Here is an 18062-nt window from a genome sequence, read left to right as displayed (position 1 = left end):
GCCCTAAACTACCTGTTTTAACAGTAGTGCATTAAAAAAAAAATAGCTTGCTTTAATTAATCTGTTGGGGGGAAACAAAGTGAACCACTTTGCCATTGAAATACTTGAATACTCAATATGGGCAAGTAATAATTACCATTGAGGGCCAGGTGCTTTATTATGTCAGTTAATCTTTACAAACTGTTACTTCCATTTTTCAGAGGTGGAAGCTGAAGTCCAAAGTCACTGTCCAGACTCTGGCCATTCTGTGTCTTTGTTTGTTCCGCTCTACCTCCCTTATTTAGCCAAAGTGAAGATGAGTGTACCCAGCTTCTACCATAACAGGTTACAAATCACCTTTGTAATGTACTGGTTAGTGATTCTCAGTGACTCACATGACCCCCCCCCCCCAATGAAGGGTCAGTCTTTTTCTTCTAGAAAAGAGGTCTTTGTTCCTAAGTTGTAGTTCACTTTGAGAGCCCTGCGGAGTCACATGAACAAAATGTTCAGATACTGGGTAACTCCTCTCTGGTTTTGAAGTTTTACAATCATGTAAATATTTACAGCCTCAAGGATATTACTTTGGGCAGGATCCGTACATCTACTTTTCCCCATTTCTACTGCCACTGTCAGATGGCCTCATACTTGGTCTCCCTCTTCCCACTGTGACCATCTCCAATTTATCGTGCCTCAGCAGCTAGAGTGGTCCCCAAGAACACAGATATTTATCATGTGACTCTCACCACTCCTTCTGCCCCTAACCTCCCCTTTTGTTCTTAGGATCAAATCCACAGTCCTCACCCTGGCCTGTAAGGGGCCTACCCACCCCTCTGGCCTCAATGTGCTCCATCTCTGTCTGTGTTCATTGTTGCGTCTTTAGCACAGGGCCTGGAACACAGTAGGTAGTCAATAAATGCTTGTTGAATGGATGAATTGGTATTTTAGTGTCTGAGTTTGAGGAAAGCAGTATACTTTTTTTTATGCTGAAGTATCCTCATATCCATCAGTATCTCAGTCATGTGACCCTTAGGCAAGTGATTTATTTTCCCCAAGCCTCAATTTCTACATCTGTGAAATAGAATAGTACCTTCTCATAAATGGTTGGGAAGGTTAAATTAAATAATGCATTATTGTACGGCCTGACACAGTAAACATTCAGTAAGTGCAAGCTATTAGTATCATTGCTGTTGGATTCTATTTCTATGAGACCCTGGGCAACATTAAGAGTTTTTATTTCTGTGACTGGGTATATGTATTTGTTATGCACATATGAACACCTCATGTACAGACAAAACAAAGTGTTTTGAAACTTTACTGAAGGATTTGAACTAAATTTTCTAGCTACTAGAGCTGCAGAGTTGAGAGAAATGGGTGCTAGACTTGTATTTTAATGTATCCCCTGCATTTTGTGGGCTATGATGGAGAAAGCTATAGCCCTGAGTAGGTGTGTGTAGTGGGGGCGAGGGAGTTAAAATAGTATGAGAAATGGACAAGCTGATCTGAGCATCTGCTTCCTGCCTCCAGACCATGATTCCCATGATAGTTTGGCAACAAACTACAAACCTTCTCTGCCCTGCAGAGGTAACAGACACTGTTTCAGATGGCTCAACCTGGGTGTCAGAGTGTCACTTTAGAATCCTAACTCTGCATAGTCTCTTGGGTATTCAAGTGGGCAGACTAGCCTACTCCACTGGAGTCAGTGATTGGATGGGTATGGCAGGGGTTCCCCAGCCCTGCTCTGAAGGATTCTAAAGCACGAGCTGATTTGGGAGGTGTTGTCCTGAGCAGTGTCTTGCCATTTAATCCACTGTCTTATCCCTTCTAACGGGAGGCAGCTACTTAAAGTGACAGCCATTTGTTTATCTGTGGATGTCAAAGGTGCCCTGGGTACGTTATGGAATTCATAGTTCTTAGTTTTTATCCACGAGGATGCTGAGGCCTAGTCTGGGTAAGGGAGTTGGCTATGGTCACAAAGCACCTCTGGGGCAGATGCAGGGAGAGATACCCAATCTTTTCCTCTCAGGCCATAACCCAAGGCTAGATGCCCCGAGGTCTCTTGTTTGCATTATGACTTTGAACAAATACAGGGACTCTTTTGGCCATGGGCCTTCAAACCCTAATGGCTACAGCACAGTGGTTCAGGGCAGTAAGGTATACTGGAACCCCTGCCTCCCAGGACATTTCCTCGGGGACAGGAGACTTGGGTGACTTGCTAAACCCTCTGCAACACCATTTGCTCCTGTATGTTTATTTCCTCACCTGTAACCTGGAAGTTAGTGGCCAGGAGTGTAGGCTCTGGTCTGTTGGCCTGGTAATCTATTTCTAGTTCTGAGAACTTGGCCAAGCTCCTCACTTCTCCGAGGTTGTTTTCCCTGTCTGTGGAAGAGAAAATAATGGTGTCTACCTTCAAAGGGCTGTTGTGAGGTCTGAATGGCATAAGGTATGCAAGAGAAGCACGCAGCAAACATACCGTTATAATTCCTGGCTCTATTTCCCCAGGGTCCGGACCGGTCAGGTGCAGACCGCCTGGGTTTGACACCTAACCTGATCGCTTTCTAGTTCTGTGGCTTTGGACAAGCCTCTGCACCTCCTTGGAAGCTCAGTATCCTCATCATAAACGGTTAGCCACAGGACCTGGCCCCCAGGGGCTTGCCGGGAAGGTTAAATGCCCAGGAAAACACTCCGTGAGCACAGGCTCGGGCATACAAGAGGGCTCTCGCCTGTCGCGTTCACCGCTGCCGACTGCGCCTGGCACGGACGGGTCTCCCGAAATAGCCGTTGAGCCAGCGAGAGTAGGAGCCTGGCCGGCCGAGAGCCCGGGCTGTCATTATCATGTTTCACACCCCTTCCTCCCCGAGTGGCTGAGGACGCGCGAGAGGGGGCGCGCCCGAGTCGGGATTCCTCGCGGCCGCGGGGCCCGCCCTCCTTCGTTCCCTCCCCTTCTCCCTCCCTCGCTCCGGAGGAGCCTCGCAGCGCCGCCCCTGCCAGCCCCCTCCCCGGCCGGGAGCGGACGGTGGGTGGCGGCAGCGGCGAGCGGGCGGGCCGCGGAGGACGCGCCGCCAGCGCCTCCCTCCTTGCGTCCTCGGTCCCGGGCCGGCCGGGGCTGCCGCGGCGCGCGGGTGCCGGGCTCTGCCTCGCAGGCCATGGGGGAAGGGGGCGCCGTGGGGCGCCGCCGGCCCTTCCCCGGGGCGCCGCGGCGGCGCTGGTGGCGGCGGCAGCAGCAGCAGCAGCGGCAGCGGCAGCGCTGGTGGCCGGGCCGCGGCGGCGGCGGCGAGGGCGAGGGCGCGGGGCGCGCCGCCATGGGCCTGGCCGGGCTGCAGGTGGGTGTGTCGGGCCCGGCCGCGCGGGGGGCGGGCGGCGCGCGGGGCCCGGCCGGGCCGGGCGGCGGGAGGGCGACTCGGGCCCCGGCCTGGCCCCGCCGGCCGGCCCCGGCCTCCCGGCGGCGCGGGCGGCCCACCGCCGCCGGGCCCTCGGAACATGGCTGCGGCGGGAGGCGCCGCCGCGGCGCCCGGCCCGGGCGGCCCCGCTCCCCGCCCCGCCGCGCCCTGAGCGCCCCCTCCCCCGCTTCCCCCGGGTCCCCCTCTCCAGGCAGGAAGATGTCCAAGCCCCGCGCGGTGGAGGCGGCGGCGGCGGCGGCGGCGGTGGCAGCGACGGCCCCGGGCCCGGAGATGGTGGAGCGGAGGGGCCCGGGGAGGCCCCGCACCAACGGGGTAAGCAGGCACCCTCCCCGCACTCGCTCGGCGCGCCCCGAAGGGCCGTGCGGCCGGGCGCCCCTGCCGACCCCGCTCCGAGAGCACGTGGGCGCCCCCGCGGCCCTGGGGCGGGGGTGCGGGCGGGGCGCCCGGCCGGGCAGCTTCCTTTTCTGCTGCCTGCCTGGGAGTGGCGTCCACACCCGCTCCGCCATGACCCTAGCAGTGTTTGACCTCGTAAAAGTTTGTGTCTTTATGGCATTTCCAGGCCCCGAGACCCAGCCACCCCTGGGGTGGCCGCCTTCCCAGAGTGTGCGGGGCCTGCCCGGGGCCCTCGGGGAGGTCACAGGGTCTCGCTGACTTGGTGTTGAATGGCTCACCAGGCAGAAAGGCTCAGTAGGGTTTCTGGGAAGGCCCTCCTCCTGTCTGTGCTTACTCAGAGGAGAGGCCGCACACCCAGAGACACCAGCAGTGACCTGTCCGCCCCACCGGTCTGCCCACCGCAGTCGAGTAACCGCCCTAAATGCGACGTCTCTAGGCGTTTCTTCCTTTAGCTCTGCACCCCCCCAGTTAGCCCGAGAGAACTACCCCAACCGCAGCCCAGTCCCGCAGTCCGTGGAGGCTGCTGGGCTGCATGATTTGAGAGGGGCCAGGCTTGGGCACACAGAAGGCTCAGGCAGTAATGGCAGGTCCTGCCAGCTGACCTCAGGACTGAGAAGTGGTTGATCAGGTTCCCTGAGGCCCGCTTCTGTGCCAGAGTCCCTGCAGCTCCTGCCAGGGCAGTCGGCTCCTGCACTAGGCCAGCCCTTCCCATCCCGGCCTTGTTTACCCTGGTCCTTCTGACCTCCTTGCTACGGGTAGGTTGTTTCCTTCTTATATAGACCTTTGTGGACGGCTGGTTCTGCTGGCCAGATGGTCCCCCCTTAGCGAATGGAATTAGAGACGGACTTGGACCTGGGGGATTCTGAACCTTCCACTGCTCTGCTGGGGCTGGAGTAGCCCAGTTTTTGAGAGATGTTGTCTATTTTTTGTCTTTTGTATTCTGATTGCCCCCTTGGCTGCCTAAATCTTGTGGGATCTTCTTCTTCAAGCCTCTTTCAGAATATGCATTTGTCGTTTTAGGAGAATGTATTTACCGGGCAATCAAAGATCTATACCTACATGAGCCCGAACAAATGCTCTGGAATGCGTTCCCCCCTTCAGGAAGAGAACTCAGTTGCACATCACGAAGTCAAATGCCAGGGGAAGCCGTTAGCCGGAATCTACAGGAAACGCGACGGTAAGCCTCTGAAATGGCCCTGTTCTGACCATAGCTGGCCGGCTCGCATCCTGCAGAATAATGTAAATGTGCTAAATTTTTATCCAGCCTTTTCAAGCCAAAGTTCAAGAGGGTTGAACCATGTTTGGTCTTGCTGCTGGGAAACACAGACAAGGGGGAAAGAGCTGCCTGTTCCAGGGCGTGTGCCCTGTTGGTCTGACAGGTTCTCCCTGCTTTCACAAGAGTTAGCGTGTCCTTCAGGCTTGATTATCTTGCCAAGTTGCAACAATATGGCACCTGGCCTGTTGTTAGAGAGGCTCACAGGTGCTAAAAGTACAGAAATTATGAGTCTAGGTTGTCCGGACCAGGCTCTTGCACTCCCGCTGAGTCGTGTGAACCTAAGGAACTGATTTCCTTCCCTTTTATGAGGTGGCCTTGACCTCAGTTCTAAAGTTTCTTTCTACTCAAGTGTTCAGTGCTAGTCTCTGGAGCATCATACTCTGGAATGAGATTTGGGGTTAAAATATTGAGCAAGAAAATTAATGGTTATTGAAAATTCTGTCTGGCCCTGCAAAACACGCTGAGACCTCTTACACATCTTGTTCTAACCCAAATATTCCCTTTTAAAGCTGAGGGCGGGGCGGGGGCGCCGGTGCACGTGAGCTTTCCCCAATTCACCGTGCTCCTTTCTGATTAAACCTTGCCTTAGAGAAGCAAAACTCTGGCTATCAGCAGCTCCGTACCAGGAAGCTTTGTATTCGTTAACAGAAAGTGCCGTAAGAGATGGGGTGGCCCAACCTCTGGGCTAGATCTGAGGCCCCGTAAAGGGATGGGGTGGCCCAACCTCTGGGCCAGATCTGAGACCCCGTAAGGGATGGGGTAGCCCAACCTCTGGGCCAGATCTGAGGCCCCGTAAGGGATGGGGAAGCCCAACCTCTGGGCCAGATCTGAGGCCCCGTAAGGGATGGGGTAGCCCAACCTCTGGGCCAGATCTGAGACCCAGGGGCAGGAGCCGGCCCTCTGCCTGATTCCCCCTGGGACATAGGGTGATGTTACTTCATATGACTTAAAGGTTCCAATCCTAGCTCTGCCATTGATCAAAGGAAGGGACGTGGGCAATTTGCTACTCTTTTCTGAGCCTCTGTTCTCTCTGTACAGTGGGAGAGAGAGGAGTCCTACAGGACCATTCTGAAGGTCAGTTAAAGAGCAGGTGCAGATGGGCTTTGTGAGGGAATTCCCTGGTGGCCCAGTAGTTAGGACTCGGCTCTTTCACTGCCCTGGACCCCAGGTTCAGTCCCCGTTTGGGGGAATTAAGATCTCAAAAGCCTTGCAGTACGGCCAGAAAAAAGGAGTGGGGGGCGGCTTTGTGAGCCTGTTCTCCACTGGGCTGTGAGCATCACGGCCTGCCCCTCCCCGCAGTTCAGCGTAGGCAGCACTCAGAACAGCACTCACCACACTGGGTTGGGGAAGGGGCTCTTTTGAGATGGCACTCAGCCAGTCTCACGTCCCCTCTAGAACGGGGCAGGATGTAGATTGTCCTAAATGGGGACACGGGGCACAAGCTAGCTGATTTGACTCGTAGTGTTATTACGTGGCGACAGTCAGAATTGGGGGCTGGAGGAACATTGGAGGAGACCCCAAGGTCCAGGTTCTTGTCCATGATTCTAGACCCTTTTCCTGCCTTGATGCAGACTCAACATGACTGCTGATGTTCACGAGCACCACCCACTTGTAGGGTTACGCCTGACGCCTTACCTCCACCCAGGAGGGCGTACAAGGAGCCAGAATGGTCTGGATGGGTGCTGATGTATTTATTTTTCTCTTTTGTTTATTGAGATATAATTCTGATATCCTGAAGTTCACCATTTTAAAGGGTACAATTCAGTGGTTTTTAGCATATTCACAGATATGTGCGACTATCACCTCTGTTAAACTCCAGTACATTTTCATCACCCCAAAAAGAAAACCTGTACCTATTCACAGTCGCTCCCCATTCCTCCCTTCCCCCAGCCCCAGGCAGCCCCTAATTTATATCCTGTCTCTATGGATTTGCCTATTCCGGACATTTCATATAAATGGAATCATCTAATACGTGGCCTTTTGTGTCTGGCCTCTTCGACTCATTATAATGTTTTCAGGGTTCATCCATGTTGTAGCCTGTGTCAGTACTTCGTTCCTTTCTGTGGCTGAATAATATTCCATCCTGCAGATGTACCACATTTTCTTGACCCATTCATCATTTGATGGACGTTCAGGTTGTTTCCATTTTTGATTATTAATAAGCTGCTGCAGACGTTCATATACAGGTTTTTGTGTAGACATCTGCTTTTAATTCTCTTGATAGATTCCTAGAACTAGAATTGCTGGGTCATATGGTAACTCTATGTTTAACATTTTGGAGAACTGCCAAATTCTTTTCCAAAGTGACTGCACCATCTTACATTCCCACCAGCAATGTATTATTTAATTATCTGTTAAAAGTAAAATCTCTTTTGAAAAAAAATAGTCCAACACTGGTGCTCCACAACTATTTTTAGTAACAAGTCATTGGCGACGTCCCTCAACAACACACTGACTGGTGTCGGGGCACCGTGCTGGGAACCACTGTGAACACTGGGCTTCGACCCTGTTAGAACAGGGAATTTAAAAAAAAAAAAAAAAAGAAAAAGAGTCTGAAATGAATCACTCCAGGCAGCTAGCTCTTGGGGAAGAGGCCTTTGCTGGGGAGAGGTTCTGCTTTATTGCCTTACTCCTGTCCACCAACACTGGCCCACCCTTTAGGAATTTAGCTTTTTTCCCTGGGGTCTGCAGCCCATTTCCTGAAAAGCCATTGGTCGAGCCCTCACGCCAGTGTTGCTGGCCGTGGTGCTTCTGCTTCAAGGGCTCTTTCAAGATGCAGAAGGCCCGATGTGTTGATTAATTAGATGAGAGGGATCCACTCACAATGTATATGTTGACTCATCATGGTGTAACATTTCAAATATCTTATAATTGTATTTCTCAATTATACCTCAACAAAGCTAGAAAAAGAAAAAAAAGATGCAGAAGACCAAAAGCTGCACCCAGTGTCTGGGTCAAAAAGTAAAGCCAGACGCTCTGCCCAAGATACTGGTTAGTGGACACCAGGCTTAACAGCCCAAGGGCACGGCTGCCCAACACGCCCCATCCCTCTCTTCTCTCCAAGCCTGTCTTAGCATGCGGCTGAGGGCTGGAAAGTGGGAGCCGGTGGGTCCAGAGTCAGCCTGTCTCCCCCCACCCTCTGCCCACAGAGAAAAGAAACTCTGGGAATGCAATACGAAGCCCCACGAAGGCCGAGGAACAGAAGATCAAAGACGCCAGGAGAGGCCCCCTGGCCCCTTTTCCAAACCAAAAATCTGAGGCAACAGAACCTCCCAAAACCCCGACCTCGTCTTGTGATTCTCCCAATGCAGCTGCCGCCAAGCAAGCCCTGAAAAAGCCCGTCAGGGCCAAACAGGCTCCCAGGAAAAAGTAAGCGCCCCCTGGAGGCCACCCCTAACACAGGGCGGCCTGCCCAGTGCCGGCAGGGGTGAGGCCGCCCACCCTCTCAGCCCCTTGAGCCGTCAAGGCTCAGATTCCTGAGTCGCCACCGGGGACACCACTGTTTGTCAGCATCTTGGTCTGTCACGGGTCCAGAGCTCAGGAGCCCGCTCCCCGCCGAGAGTAGGCAGCCTGTCTTTGACACTCTCTGAGGCCCCCGTGGGCAGGTGAGCCTGAGTGACCCTGGGCCACGGTGGACAGAGGTGTTGAAGTGACATGGCTTCCAAGGAGCCTGCTGCTCGGGGGTTGTGTGCCTCCTGGACGTGAATGCGGTCTCGGTGCTAATACTTGTTTTCTCCTCTTCCTTTCTCACCCCAGAGCTCAAGGAAAAACGCAGCAGAATCGTAAGCTCACAGATTTCTACCCTGTTCGAAGGAGCTCCAGGAAGAGCAAAGCTGAGCTGCAGGTAGAGTCCCGTGGTTTTGATTCCGGCTCTCGGAAGGGGCAGGGCATCCCAGTGGGCGGTGCTTGCCGTGCACAGCCTGAGCTCGCTTTGTATCATCTTGGGACAAGTCTCTTGGCCTCCATGGCCTCGATATTCTCCTTGGTCTAGTGGGGGCCGTCATAACTCTCTGGGTCACCATGAAGCTTAGTTACGACGCCTCTGTGAAGGAGCCTTGTCGCCTGTAGCACGTGGCCTGGAAAGTCAGGACTTACCATGAAAGTGGCTTTGGCAGGGCCGTTGGAGCCTAGGAACATGAAGGCTGCATGCTCTTGGGAGGCTTGTTTTTCTGCTGTCCAGAAGTTTCATGTCTCGAGGTGGTGAAGAGCAGTGGCTTGGGAACCACTTCCTGGTCGTATGACGTCGGGCCAGTTACTTAACCGCTCTGTGCCTCTCTGTCCTGTCTGTAAAATGGGATAATAAAGTAGTACCGTGTGCGGTTGTTGGGAGGCTGCATTCTTAAGTTAATGCACGTAGAACACTTAGAACCGTGCCTGGTATGCACTGAGCACCTGTTAACTATCGTCACTTGCTTCCCCCGTGTTGTCCCTTCCCGGGGCCCCTCTCTGCTCTTTCCCACCCAGCCACTGTCCCTCAGAACGTGCGAAAACCAGGCAGGAAGGCTGACTGGGCTGTGAGGCCCCTGCCTGCCGTGTTTGCAGAGTGCTGAGCTGTGCACAGGCGATCAATATTTGATGCAGTGAGGTGGGGTTATTGCCTTTCTGTTAGGGAAACCCAGGGTGTGGCCGGGCCCTGCAGCCCCCGGCTGCTTCTGTCCACCCTCCCACCCCGGGAGCGGCAGAATAACCCGCAGGCTTGGGAGTAGCGCTCAGGATTGCCCCCCACGAGGGAGGTGGGGGCCTGGCCTTTCAACCGGAACAGACCCCTTCAGCCTTTTGATGTGAGAGCTGTGGCTGTACAGATGGTGATCTAGCCTCTCTCCACCCCCCCACCTCTGAACTGGCAGGACTTCCTTTAAAAAGGGGGGGAGGTCCATCTTTCCCCCTAGAGAGAAGCTTTGGCTTTATTTCCTTAGAAAGGCAGCGTCTTTCAGCCAAGAACAAGCTGTTGCAAGCTGTTTGCCTGCAGCGGGAGGCAGTGTGAGGTCATCGTAGAGACGGCACTGCAGAGGGCGAGGCGGTGCCCAGCCCCGCTCAGAGCCGCCGCGCCCGCACGGGGAGGCTGGGGCTCCACCAGGCGCCGCTCTGGGCTGTGGGGCGGGGCGGGCAGCTGAGTTGGCCTTTTTAATTAAAAACAACAACAACGGGGCTCTCTGTCGGGGCAGTGGAGGCTGCAGTAGGGTGCGCCGCAGGTCTGCCGGACCCTGCAGCAGGCGGGCGGCAAGCAGCAGGCGGCACAGTAAAGCTCACGCTGTCCCTGGACGCAGAGCCAGTGGCGAGGGAGAGACACGCTGTGCCCGCCGCCGTTTGTGTTGGCTCTGCGGCCAGGTGGTCGCCGGCCAGGACGGCGAGGCAGCTGTCGGCCGGGCTGCTGGGCTGCGGCTGCCAGGGCGGCGGCAGCTCTTGACCGCAAAGTGAAGCCCGAGGGCGGGGCAGCTGGGCCTCGTCTCAGGGGTGAGGTCAGGCCTGACCTGCCTGCCCTCGGGGGCTGGCCGAAACCGAGGCCCGGGGCTGGGTGTGGGCAGCGGGGGTGAGACGGACAAAGAGCTCCGCAGACAACACCTTGCTCCCTTCCCGCCCACTCAGGCCCTGGGTCCCCCGTGGGCTGCTGCCGGAATCCTCTTTAGGACGCTCAGAGCTGGCTGATCACATGCCCCAAACCCCGAGCCTCCAGAGTGAAACTCAGGGCCGTGCATTCAGGGCCTCCACGGCCCCGGCTCTCCTCAGCTTGTCTCCTCTGCCTTGTTCTGTCACGGCAGGAAAGTCCCCCGTCGCCTATCTCAGTTCTCCCACGATTACTCCCATTTATCTCTGCACACTTGTAACTGATTCATCATTTAACAAGGTAGCTGTGTGTGTGCACGTGGGGTGGCGGGGGGCCGTTGTTGCTTTGAGGGCTTACTGTGTGCCAGGCACTGTTCTAGGCCAGAAGATTCCGCAGTGAGCAGGCGGTGGGCACACGCACCCCGTCTAAAGGGCGCAGCCTCTGAACAGCCCTGGCTGCTGTCGTATGAAGTCGGAGTCCTGATTTTTAAATGTCAGCAATTTCGCTGTTTTTTAGAAGTCTGCATGGGCCAAACAGAACATAGCCACAAGCCCGATTCTGCCCTTGGGGCCACCACTGTCTTCCTCTTGGCCTCTTTAAACCCCGGGTGGCGACGGTCCGCCTCAGACGGGCATTGAGGAAAGGATGGGGGCTTGGGGGCTTGGGCATCCTTTGGGACCAGTGCCCTGGAGGCCAACTGCAAGTGACCTGCGGGCGGCCGGGGCTCCTGGAATGGCCTCGGAGAGAATGCTGACGCACGTCTCATTTTTTCTTTCCTCCCCACCCAGTCTGAAGAAAGGAAAAGAATAGACGAATTGATTGAAAGTGGGAAAGAAGAAGGAATGAAGGTAAGGGGCCGCAGGGCCCACTCGTGGAAGTTAAGGCTGTGAAGTCGCACCTTCCCTGGTGCAGAGGCTCACATAGGAGCTGCGCTGCTTCAACCCTCTGATGGTCACTGTGACCAGGCGGGCTGTTACAGGTTGTCCAGGGACCAAATGCTAAAAGTGTCGTTAAAGGGAAGGCCTCACGAAGGAAACATGAGATGTCACCCTGAGGAAACTTTTTAAAAATTATGATGAAATACATGCAACATAAAATTTACCATTGTAACCATTTTTAAGTGTACAGTTAAGTACATCCTACAGTCACAGTTGTGCGATCATCATCTCTGTCGAGTTCCAGAACTTTTTCATCCTCCCAAACGGAAACCCCGAACCCATCTGCACTCACTCGCGTTTCCTGCCCTCAGCCCCTGACAGCTACCAGTCTGCTTGCTGTCTCTGTGGGTTTGCCTGTTCTGCACACTTCATGCAAATGGAATCATAGAATCTGTAGCCTGTTTTATCTGGCTTCTTTCATTTAGCATGACGCATAGGGAAACTTTTAAAAGGACAAACTGATCAGATTTTTCTAGACTGTTTTCCTGGGAAATGGCAATGCCCAGGAAATTTGCTTTTCTCTTCATATATTTCAGACACACTGGGTGGATGAGAGGGGAGCAAGTCTCCATAGTGGTGGCCAGATGGCCCTGGACTAGGACCCAGGGGTTGGAAAGCTTCAGTTTCCACCCACCATTGAGGGGGATCTGAAATTTTTTTTTTTTTTTTTTGCCCACACTGCACGGCTTGCGGGATCTTAGTTCCCTGACCAGGGATCGAACCTGTGCCCCGTGCATTGGAAGCTCAGAGTCCTAATCACTGGACCGCCAGGGAATCCCCTGGGGCAGGGGCCCCCAACCCCTGGGCTGCATGACCAATACCGGTCCCCGGCCTGTTAGGAGCCGGGCCGCACAGCAGGAGGTGAGCAGCGGGCGGGCGGGCGAAGCCGCATCCCCGCTACCCATCGCTCGCATCACCTCCTGAACGTCCCCACCCCCGTCCATGGAAAAATTCTCTTTCACGAAACCGGTCCCCAGTGCCAAAAAGGTTGGGGACCGCTGCCCTAGGGGGGATCTGAATTTAAGTCTGGACCCCTCAAGCAATCACCCACCATCTCCAGAAAATGGAGTGAGGAGAAACCCAGGAGGGTTAATTATGGGATAAAGGGAGAGACTCAGAACACTGGGTCCTACTACTCCCCCGAAGAGGCCAGGACGTGGATTTGAGTCTGTGCTACACGGCTTCCTAGCTTTGTGGCCGTGGACACAACTCTGCCTCTCTAATCCCGTTTTCTCACCTGCAAAATGGGGCAGCACCCACCTAGCAGATCTCTCAGGATCTGGCGTAACAAGGCTCTGCAGATGGGCACGAGGGAACTCTGGGGCGATGGATTGTGGCAATAGTTGCACAACTGTATATGTTGACTAATACCCATCAGACTGTACATGTGAAATGAGTGAATTTTATGGCCTGCCGCAGTAAAGCTGTTCCAAGAACGCGGTGCAAGCCTCCCGCCCCCGGAAGCCGGCGCTGCACTGTGGCGTTTGTTGCTGTTATGAACCAACCCTCCCTCTTGGCACCACCCAACAGATTGACCTCATTGACGGCAAAGGCAGGGGCGTGATTGCCACCAAGCAGTTCTCCCGGGGCGAGTTTGTGGTGGAATACCACGGGGACCTCATCGAGATCACCGACGCCAAGAAGCGGGAGGCTCTGTACGCGCAAGACCCCTCCACGGGCTGCTACATGTACTATTTTCAGTATCTGAGCAAAACCTACTGGTAAGTCCCCTAGTGCTTCGAGTGGCTCTTCCCTGCCCCGGCAGAGGTCCAGCCAGAGGGCCACCGAGGGCATCCTGACTCTCCTGCAACAGCTTCTTGTTTAGTTCTTGCTACCTTTTTTCAAAGCTGTGATGCAGCTCCCCCACTCCCCCACTTCCCATGTTTAATTTTGGGGATCGGAGCGGTTCTGGATGCCATCTCGTGGGACAAGACGTAGACCAGTCTCATGAAAGCCTGCGTAGGGGCTCACCTGGCCTCTCCTCTGGGACCCGTGGCCAGAACAGCTCTGGGAATTGCTGACTTCTCTGTCCCCAGTGTGGCAGTGTCATTGATTGCTTTTTCTTTAATAGACTGTACTTTTTAGAGCAGTTTTAGGTTCCCGGCAAAACTGAGTGGAAAGTACAGAGCGTTCCCATGTACTGCCTGCCTCCACACCCGCACGGCCTCCCCCCACTGTCAACATAGTTGATTTTTATTCACTTATTTATTATGCAGAACTTCCACAAAGAGCCTTTTGCATTCCCGTCTAGGCCTGCCCCCTGCCTCGGATCCCCCACACCGAGCGCCTCTCTGGGCTCTTAAAGATATTTTTTTTGAGTTACTTCGCTTTCCCAAAAACGTGGCCCTAAATAACCGTCCCACCAGAGCTGAGAGCAAGCATGACTCTGACTGGGTTCAGAACCCTCTTTATCAATTTAATCCTCTGCCGCCCTCCCTCCCCACCAGCGTGGATGCAACCAGAGAGACAAATCGCCTGGGAAGACTGATCAACCACAGTAAATGTGGGAACTGCCAAACCAAACTGCACGACATCGACGGCGTGCCTCACCTCATCCTCATTGCCTCTCGCGACATCGAGGCTGGGGAGGAGCTCCTGTATGACTATGGGGACCGCAGCCGGGCTTCCATCGAAGCCCACCCCTGGCTGAAGCATTAACCCCACGGCCCCGCCCCTCCCCCCTCCCTTCTTCAATGGACAAAGTGCCCTCAAAGGGAATTGACTTTTTTTTTTTTACACATTTAATCTTAGCAGATTCCTTCAGATGTTTTTAAAAAAGTATATTAAGATGCCTTTTCACTGTAGTATTTAAATATCTGTTACAGGTTTCCAAGGTGGACTTGAACAGATGGCCTTATATTACCAAAACTTTTATATTCTGGTTGTTTTTGTACCTTTTTTGCATACAAGTCAAACGTTTGTGCTTCCCGTGCATGCAGTCAAAGACTCAGCACAGGTTTTAGAGGAAAGAGTCGAACACGAACTAGGAAGCTGGGCGATGCGCCTTCGTCCACCTGAGGAGCCGGGACTCTCTCCCCTCCTCAGCCCTGACGTCCCAGTGCCAGGCGGGCGCGAGGAAGAGCTGCCTCCCCACGGCCTGGACGGGATGTTCCCAAGCTCTTGTTTTCCTGACATCTCGACAGGCGCACATGGAAGTGTATGAATATTTTTTAAAAAGGTTTCACAGTAAGATAGTCTTCCCCTCTGCTTTCTCGAAAGCTTACTGACCCGGTGGCTCACGGGCCGGGCCTAGATTTACTCTTCCACGGGCTGCCGCTTTTCTGGGCACCTCGAAGCATCAGGGCGGGGAATCAAAGCAGATGTGGGCAGGAACAAGCACTGCTTACCTAGCCCTGCCGGGCAGGGGTTCCCGAAACTGGGTTAATTTCTTTATAGAAATGTGAACACTGAGCTTATTTTAAAAAAAATAATAAAAATCAAAAAACAAAAAAGAAAAAAAAGAAACCACAGAAGACAACTTACATGTATATAGGTCTTGAAGTGAGTGACGTGGCTGCGTTTTTGTTTGGGTTTTTTTTTTTTAGTTTGGCTTTTTTTCTCCCCCTTGGTTTTGTTTCTGTAGAAGAGATTTGAGATGGTACACTATTCTAATCAAAAATAAAGTTTTGTAGTGCGACCAGAAATTACTTACCCAATTCCCCACCTCCCCACCCCCGCCCCAACCTGATTCTGCTGGGTTGAAAGTTCCAGACCTGCTGTCAAGGCTTTTGTTTGTCAGACCCCCTGGTGTCCTTCCTGTGAAGATGCAGCCGTGAACCAAAGGGTGAGCCTACAAGCCCCGAAATGCAGGGTCCCCAGCCCAGCTGCTGGAGTGCAGGGGAGCGGGCGGGCCCAGCGGCCCAGGGATCACGGCTAAGGGTAAAGTTTTCACCTCGACTGTGACAGCAGGAAGAGCAGCAGGTAGCTTCCTCCCAAAGGGAAACCGATTCCCACTTTCTGTTAACCTGTAGTTCAGGGGCCTGGGGCTCTGGAGCCGTGACGTGGGGTCTCCTGGCCCCCTGCTCCCAGGTAAATGTGAATGGAGACAGGCATGAGAGCCTGTCCTCAGCTTCAGTGCCCCTGTCCCGGTCTCACGACGGTGCTACCTAAGAAAGTCTTCCCCCCACCCCACACTTGCCTGGTCAGTGGTCAGTGAATTGGAGGAGGATCTGATGGGAGTGTGTAAATGTGAGATAAAATGTCTTGGTTGTACCTGTTTGTGGTTTAGCTTTGTATTTAAAAAAAAAAAAAAGGAAATAAACTTGAAAATTATTTGTCATCATAAAAATGAAATGAAAATTAAAATATTTATTGCCAGGCGAGGCTACGTGTGTCATTCTGGTTTCTTGTGTTTTTTGTTTGTTTGTTTTTTACAAGGCAGAGGCAGAAGAAAGGTTGCATTTTTTTGGTTTTGTTTTGTTTTTTGTTTCGGCCACACTGCACGGCTTGTGGGATCTTAGTTCCCCAACCAGGGATTGAACCCTGGCCCTCGGCAGTAAGAGCACGGAGTCCTAACCGCTGGACTGCCAGGGAATTCCCGTTTTATTTTACAAAGGGCCACACACCAGTGTGAATCAGTTTTGGTGACTGTCCTCCTAGGGGACAGTCTCTTCATTTTTATCATGAGGGGGGGTCAGAGGTTGCTTGTGGAGATTAAAAGTTAAACATGTTGCCCCCTTAGAACAATGCCTGGCAAGTAGCATACGTTTCAGCTGTTGTAACTGTCATTGTTGTTTCTAACGTGCTAGAGTTGATTCTCAGGTAGGCGTCTCAGTGGTGCTGGAAGTCGTCATGTCCCCCGCCCCGCCGCCAGCCCAGATCGCCATCCCCACCGCACACGCCACCACCCGCCCCGAGAGGCTTAGTTCCCTCAGCCCCAGGCACTAGAGGCAGGTTGGGATGGTGGGTAGAGTCCTTGGTTTACAGGTGGAAGAGCCATTCCCGGCATCGATCGGCTCTAAGCATTTGTCAGCTCTCACCCTGAACAAATCACTTACCCTCTGAAATTTGTCCATCAGGTTCGGAACAGCCTCTGCCCACCTGCCTTGCAGGGGTTTCCGCAGGATTCAGTCGTCACGTATTACTGCCTCCTCACGTTGGAGGGGAAGTGTGGCCTGGTGGCCAAGTGCTCGGCCCTGGAACAGAACCTCAGGTTCCAGCCACTTAGCAGCTGTATAACCTTGGGCGGGTTACCTAACCGCCCTGCGTGCCACTTTCCTCCCCGGTGACACGAAGATGACACTGGTGCTTGTGTCGGGGTGATGGTGAGGATTGGATGAGTTTGAGACATAAAAAGTACTTGCACATAGATGATCCTCAGTAATCAATGTTAGCTGTTATTAGGATGAAAATTGTGGGTGGTTTTCTATCATTCCCTGTTTACAAGTGCCCAGGACTGATAGATACTGCCTCTAAGCCTGCTCCTCCTGGGGCTGGGTTTGGAGTTGGAAGCCTGCAGTGTGGGAGCGGCCGTGTCTCTGCTGTCTGTGGTCACACTGGGCCCGGCTCCAAGAACTTAGCTTCTGGCGCTCCAACAGCCACACCCCAGCGTCTGCGGTTCTGAAGTCAGGATGCTCGGGTTCGTTTCCCAAGTCAGCTCTCACCTCCAAGGTGCAGAAATCCTCCTCCCTCCCTGCTGTTAAGAGGGCAGCAACCAGTCAGGGTTGCAGCGTTACAGGAATCAGGACCCCCCCCCGATCTAAGATGCTGCTGAGATGGCATTCTGGATCAGACATTTGAACATTGCCGACTCTTCTTGGGAGGCAGAGTGGTCTTGGCCTTGGCACCTGGGTTCAAGTCCCACTTTTATCACTTTCCAGCTGGGGCCTTAGACAAGCCCCTTAGCCCCACTGCTGGCACGTGCTTGGGTGAACCACGGGAATAATAGTAACGCCCATCCCATAGGGATAAGGTGAGGCAACATATATAGGTGTGGGCAAGGCATATAGTAAATTGCACTCATTATTAATATTTGCACTTTTTGGAGAATAGGGTACATAGAGCGTCACAGATAAGAACCGAGGCCTTAGAATCAGGCCTCCGTGTGCATTCTGGGCAGTAACTTCCCAGCTACGTGACCTCGTGTGAAGTACTCTCACCTCTTGGGGTCTTGGTTTCCAAATCTGTAAACGGGACGATTAGTATTAGTCCCCATCTCCTCAGATGTTATAGGAATAAATGAGATAATCCAGGCAGCCGGGAAACACGTTCAGTAAGCCAGTGTTATTCACTAAGAAGACAGGCTCATAGGGTGAGTTCAGCAGGCTCATTAGTTTCTTTGCAAAGTATAGTCTCCCGCTATCTACAGACTGTATTTCATTGATTCCTAAATGCACTTATTTTTTTCCACATTTTAACATTGCTGAAATCAGGATGAGCCTTAAAATCAATAGCATCTTAATGTTATAATTTGTAGCATTTTTCCTGTCATAGCAACACACAAAATAATGGTGCCTCACTTAGATTCAATGAGATGTATGTGCACCATATATATATGTATGTAGGTATACATACGTTATATATGTATATATACG

The 18062-nt window shown here is 53.2% G+C and overlaps 1 protein-coding gene across 4 annotated transcripts; it reads left to right on the top strand.

Annotated features, from left to right (window-relative positions):
• Positions 1-3122: 3122 nt before the first annotated feature.
• KMT5A (lysine methyltransferase 5A) lies at positions 3123-15851 on the top strand (the record flags this gene model as incomplete). 4 transcript variants are annotated; one of them, XM_082667765.1, is made up of 8 exons in its annotated part: positions 3257-3299; positions 3568-3689; positions 4791-4947; positions 8196-8415; positions 8803-8890; positions 11380-11439; positions 13060-13250; positions 13977-15851. In XM_082667765.1, 7 exons carry the CDS (start codon positions 3576-3578, stop codon positions 14185-14187), a joined length of 1041 nt encoding a protein of 346 aa, XP_082523891.1. In that variant the 3' UTR covers positions 14188-15851. The 4 variants fall into 4 exon arrangements, with proteins under 4 accessions (XP_082523888.1, XP_082523891.1, XP_082523889.1 ...); XM_082667762.1 differs by lacking the exon at positions 3568-3689 and having other exon boundaries at positions 3123-3299; XM_082667763.1 differs by lacking the exon at positions 3257-3299 and having other exon boundaries at positions 3481-3689.
• Positions 15852-18062: the final 2211 nt, after the last annotated feature.

The sequence above is a fragment of the Grampus griseus genome, assembly GCF_964374135.1.
Source record: "Grampus griseus genome assembly, chromosome: 12".
Taxonomy (NCBI): Eukaryota; Metazoa; Chordata; class Mammalia; order Artiodactyla; family Delphinidae; genus Grampus; species Grampus griseus.
This window is presented reverse-complemented; position numbering and strand designations above follow the sequence as displayed.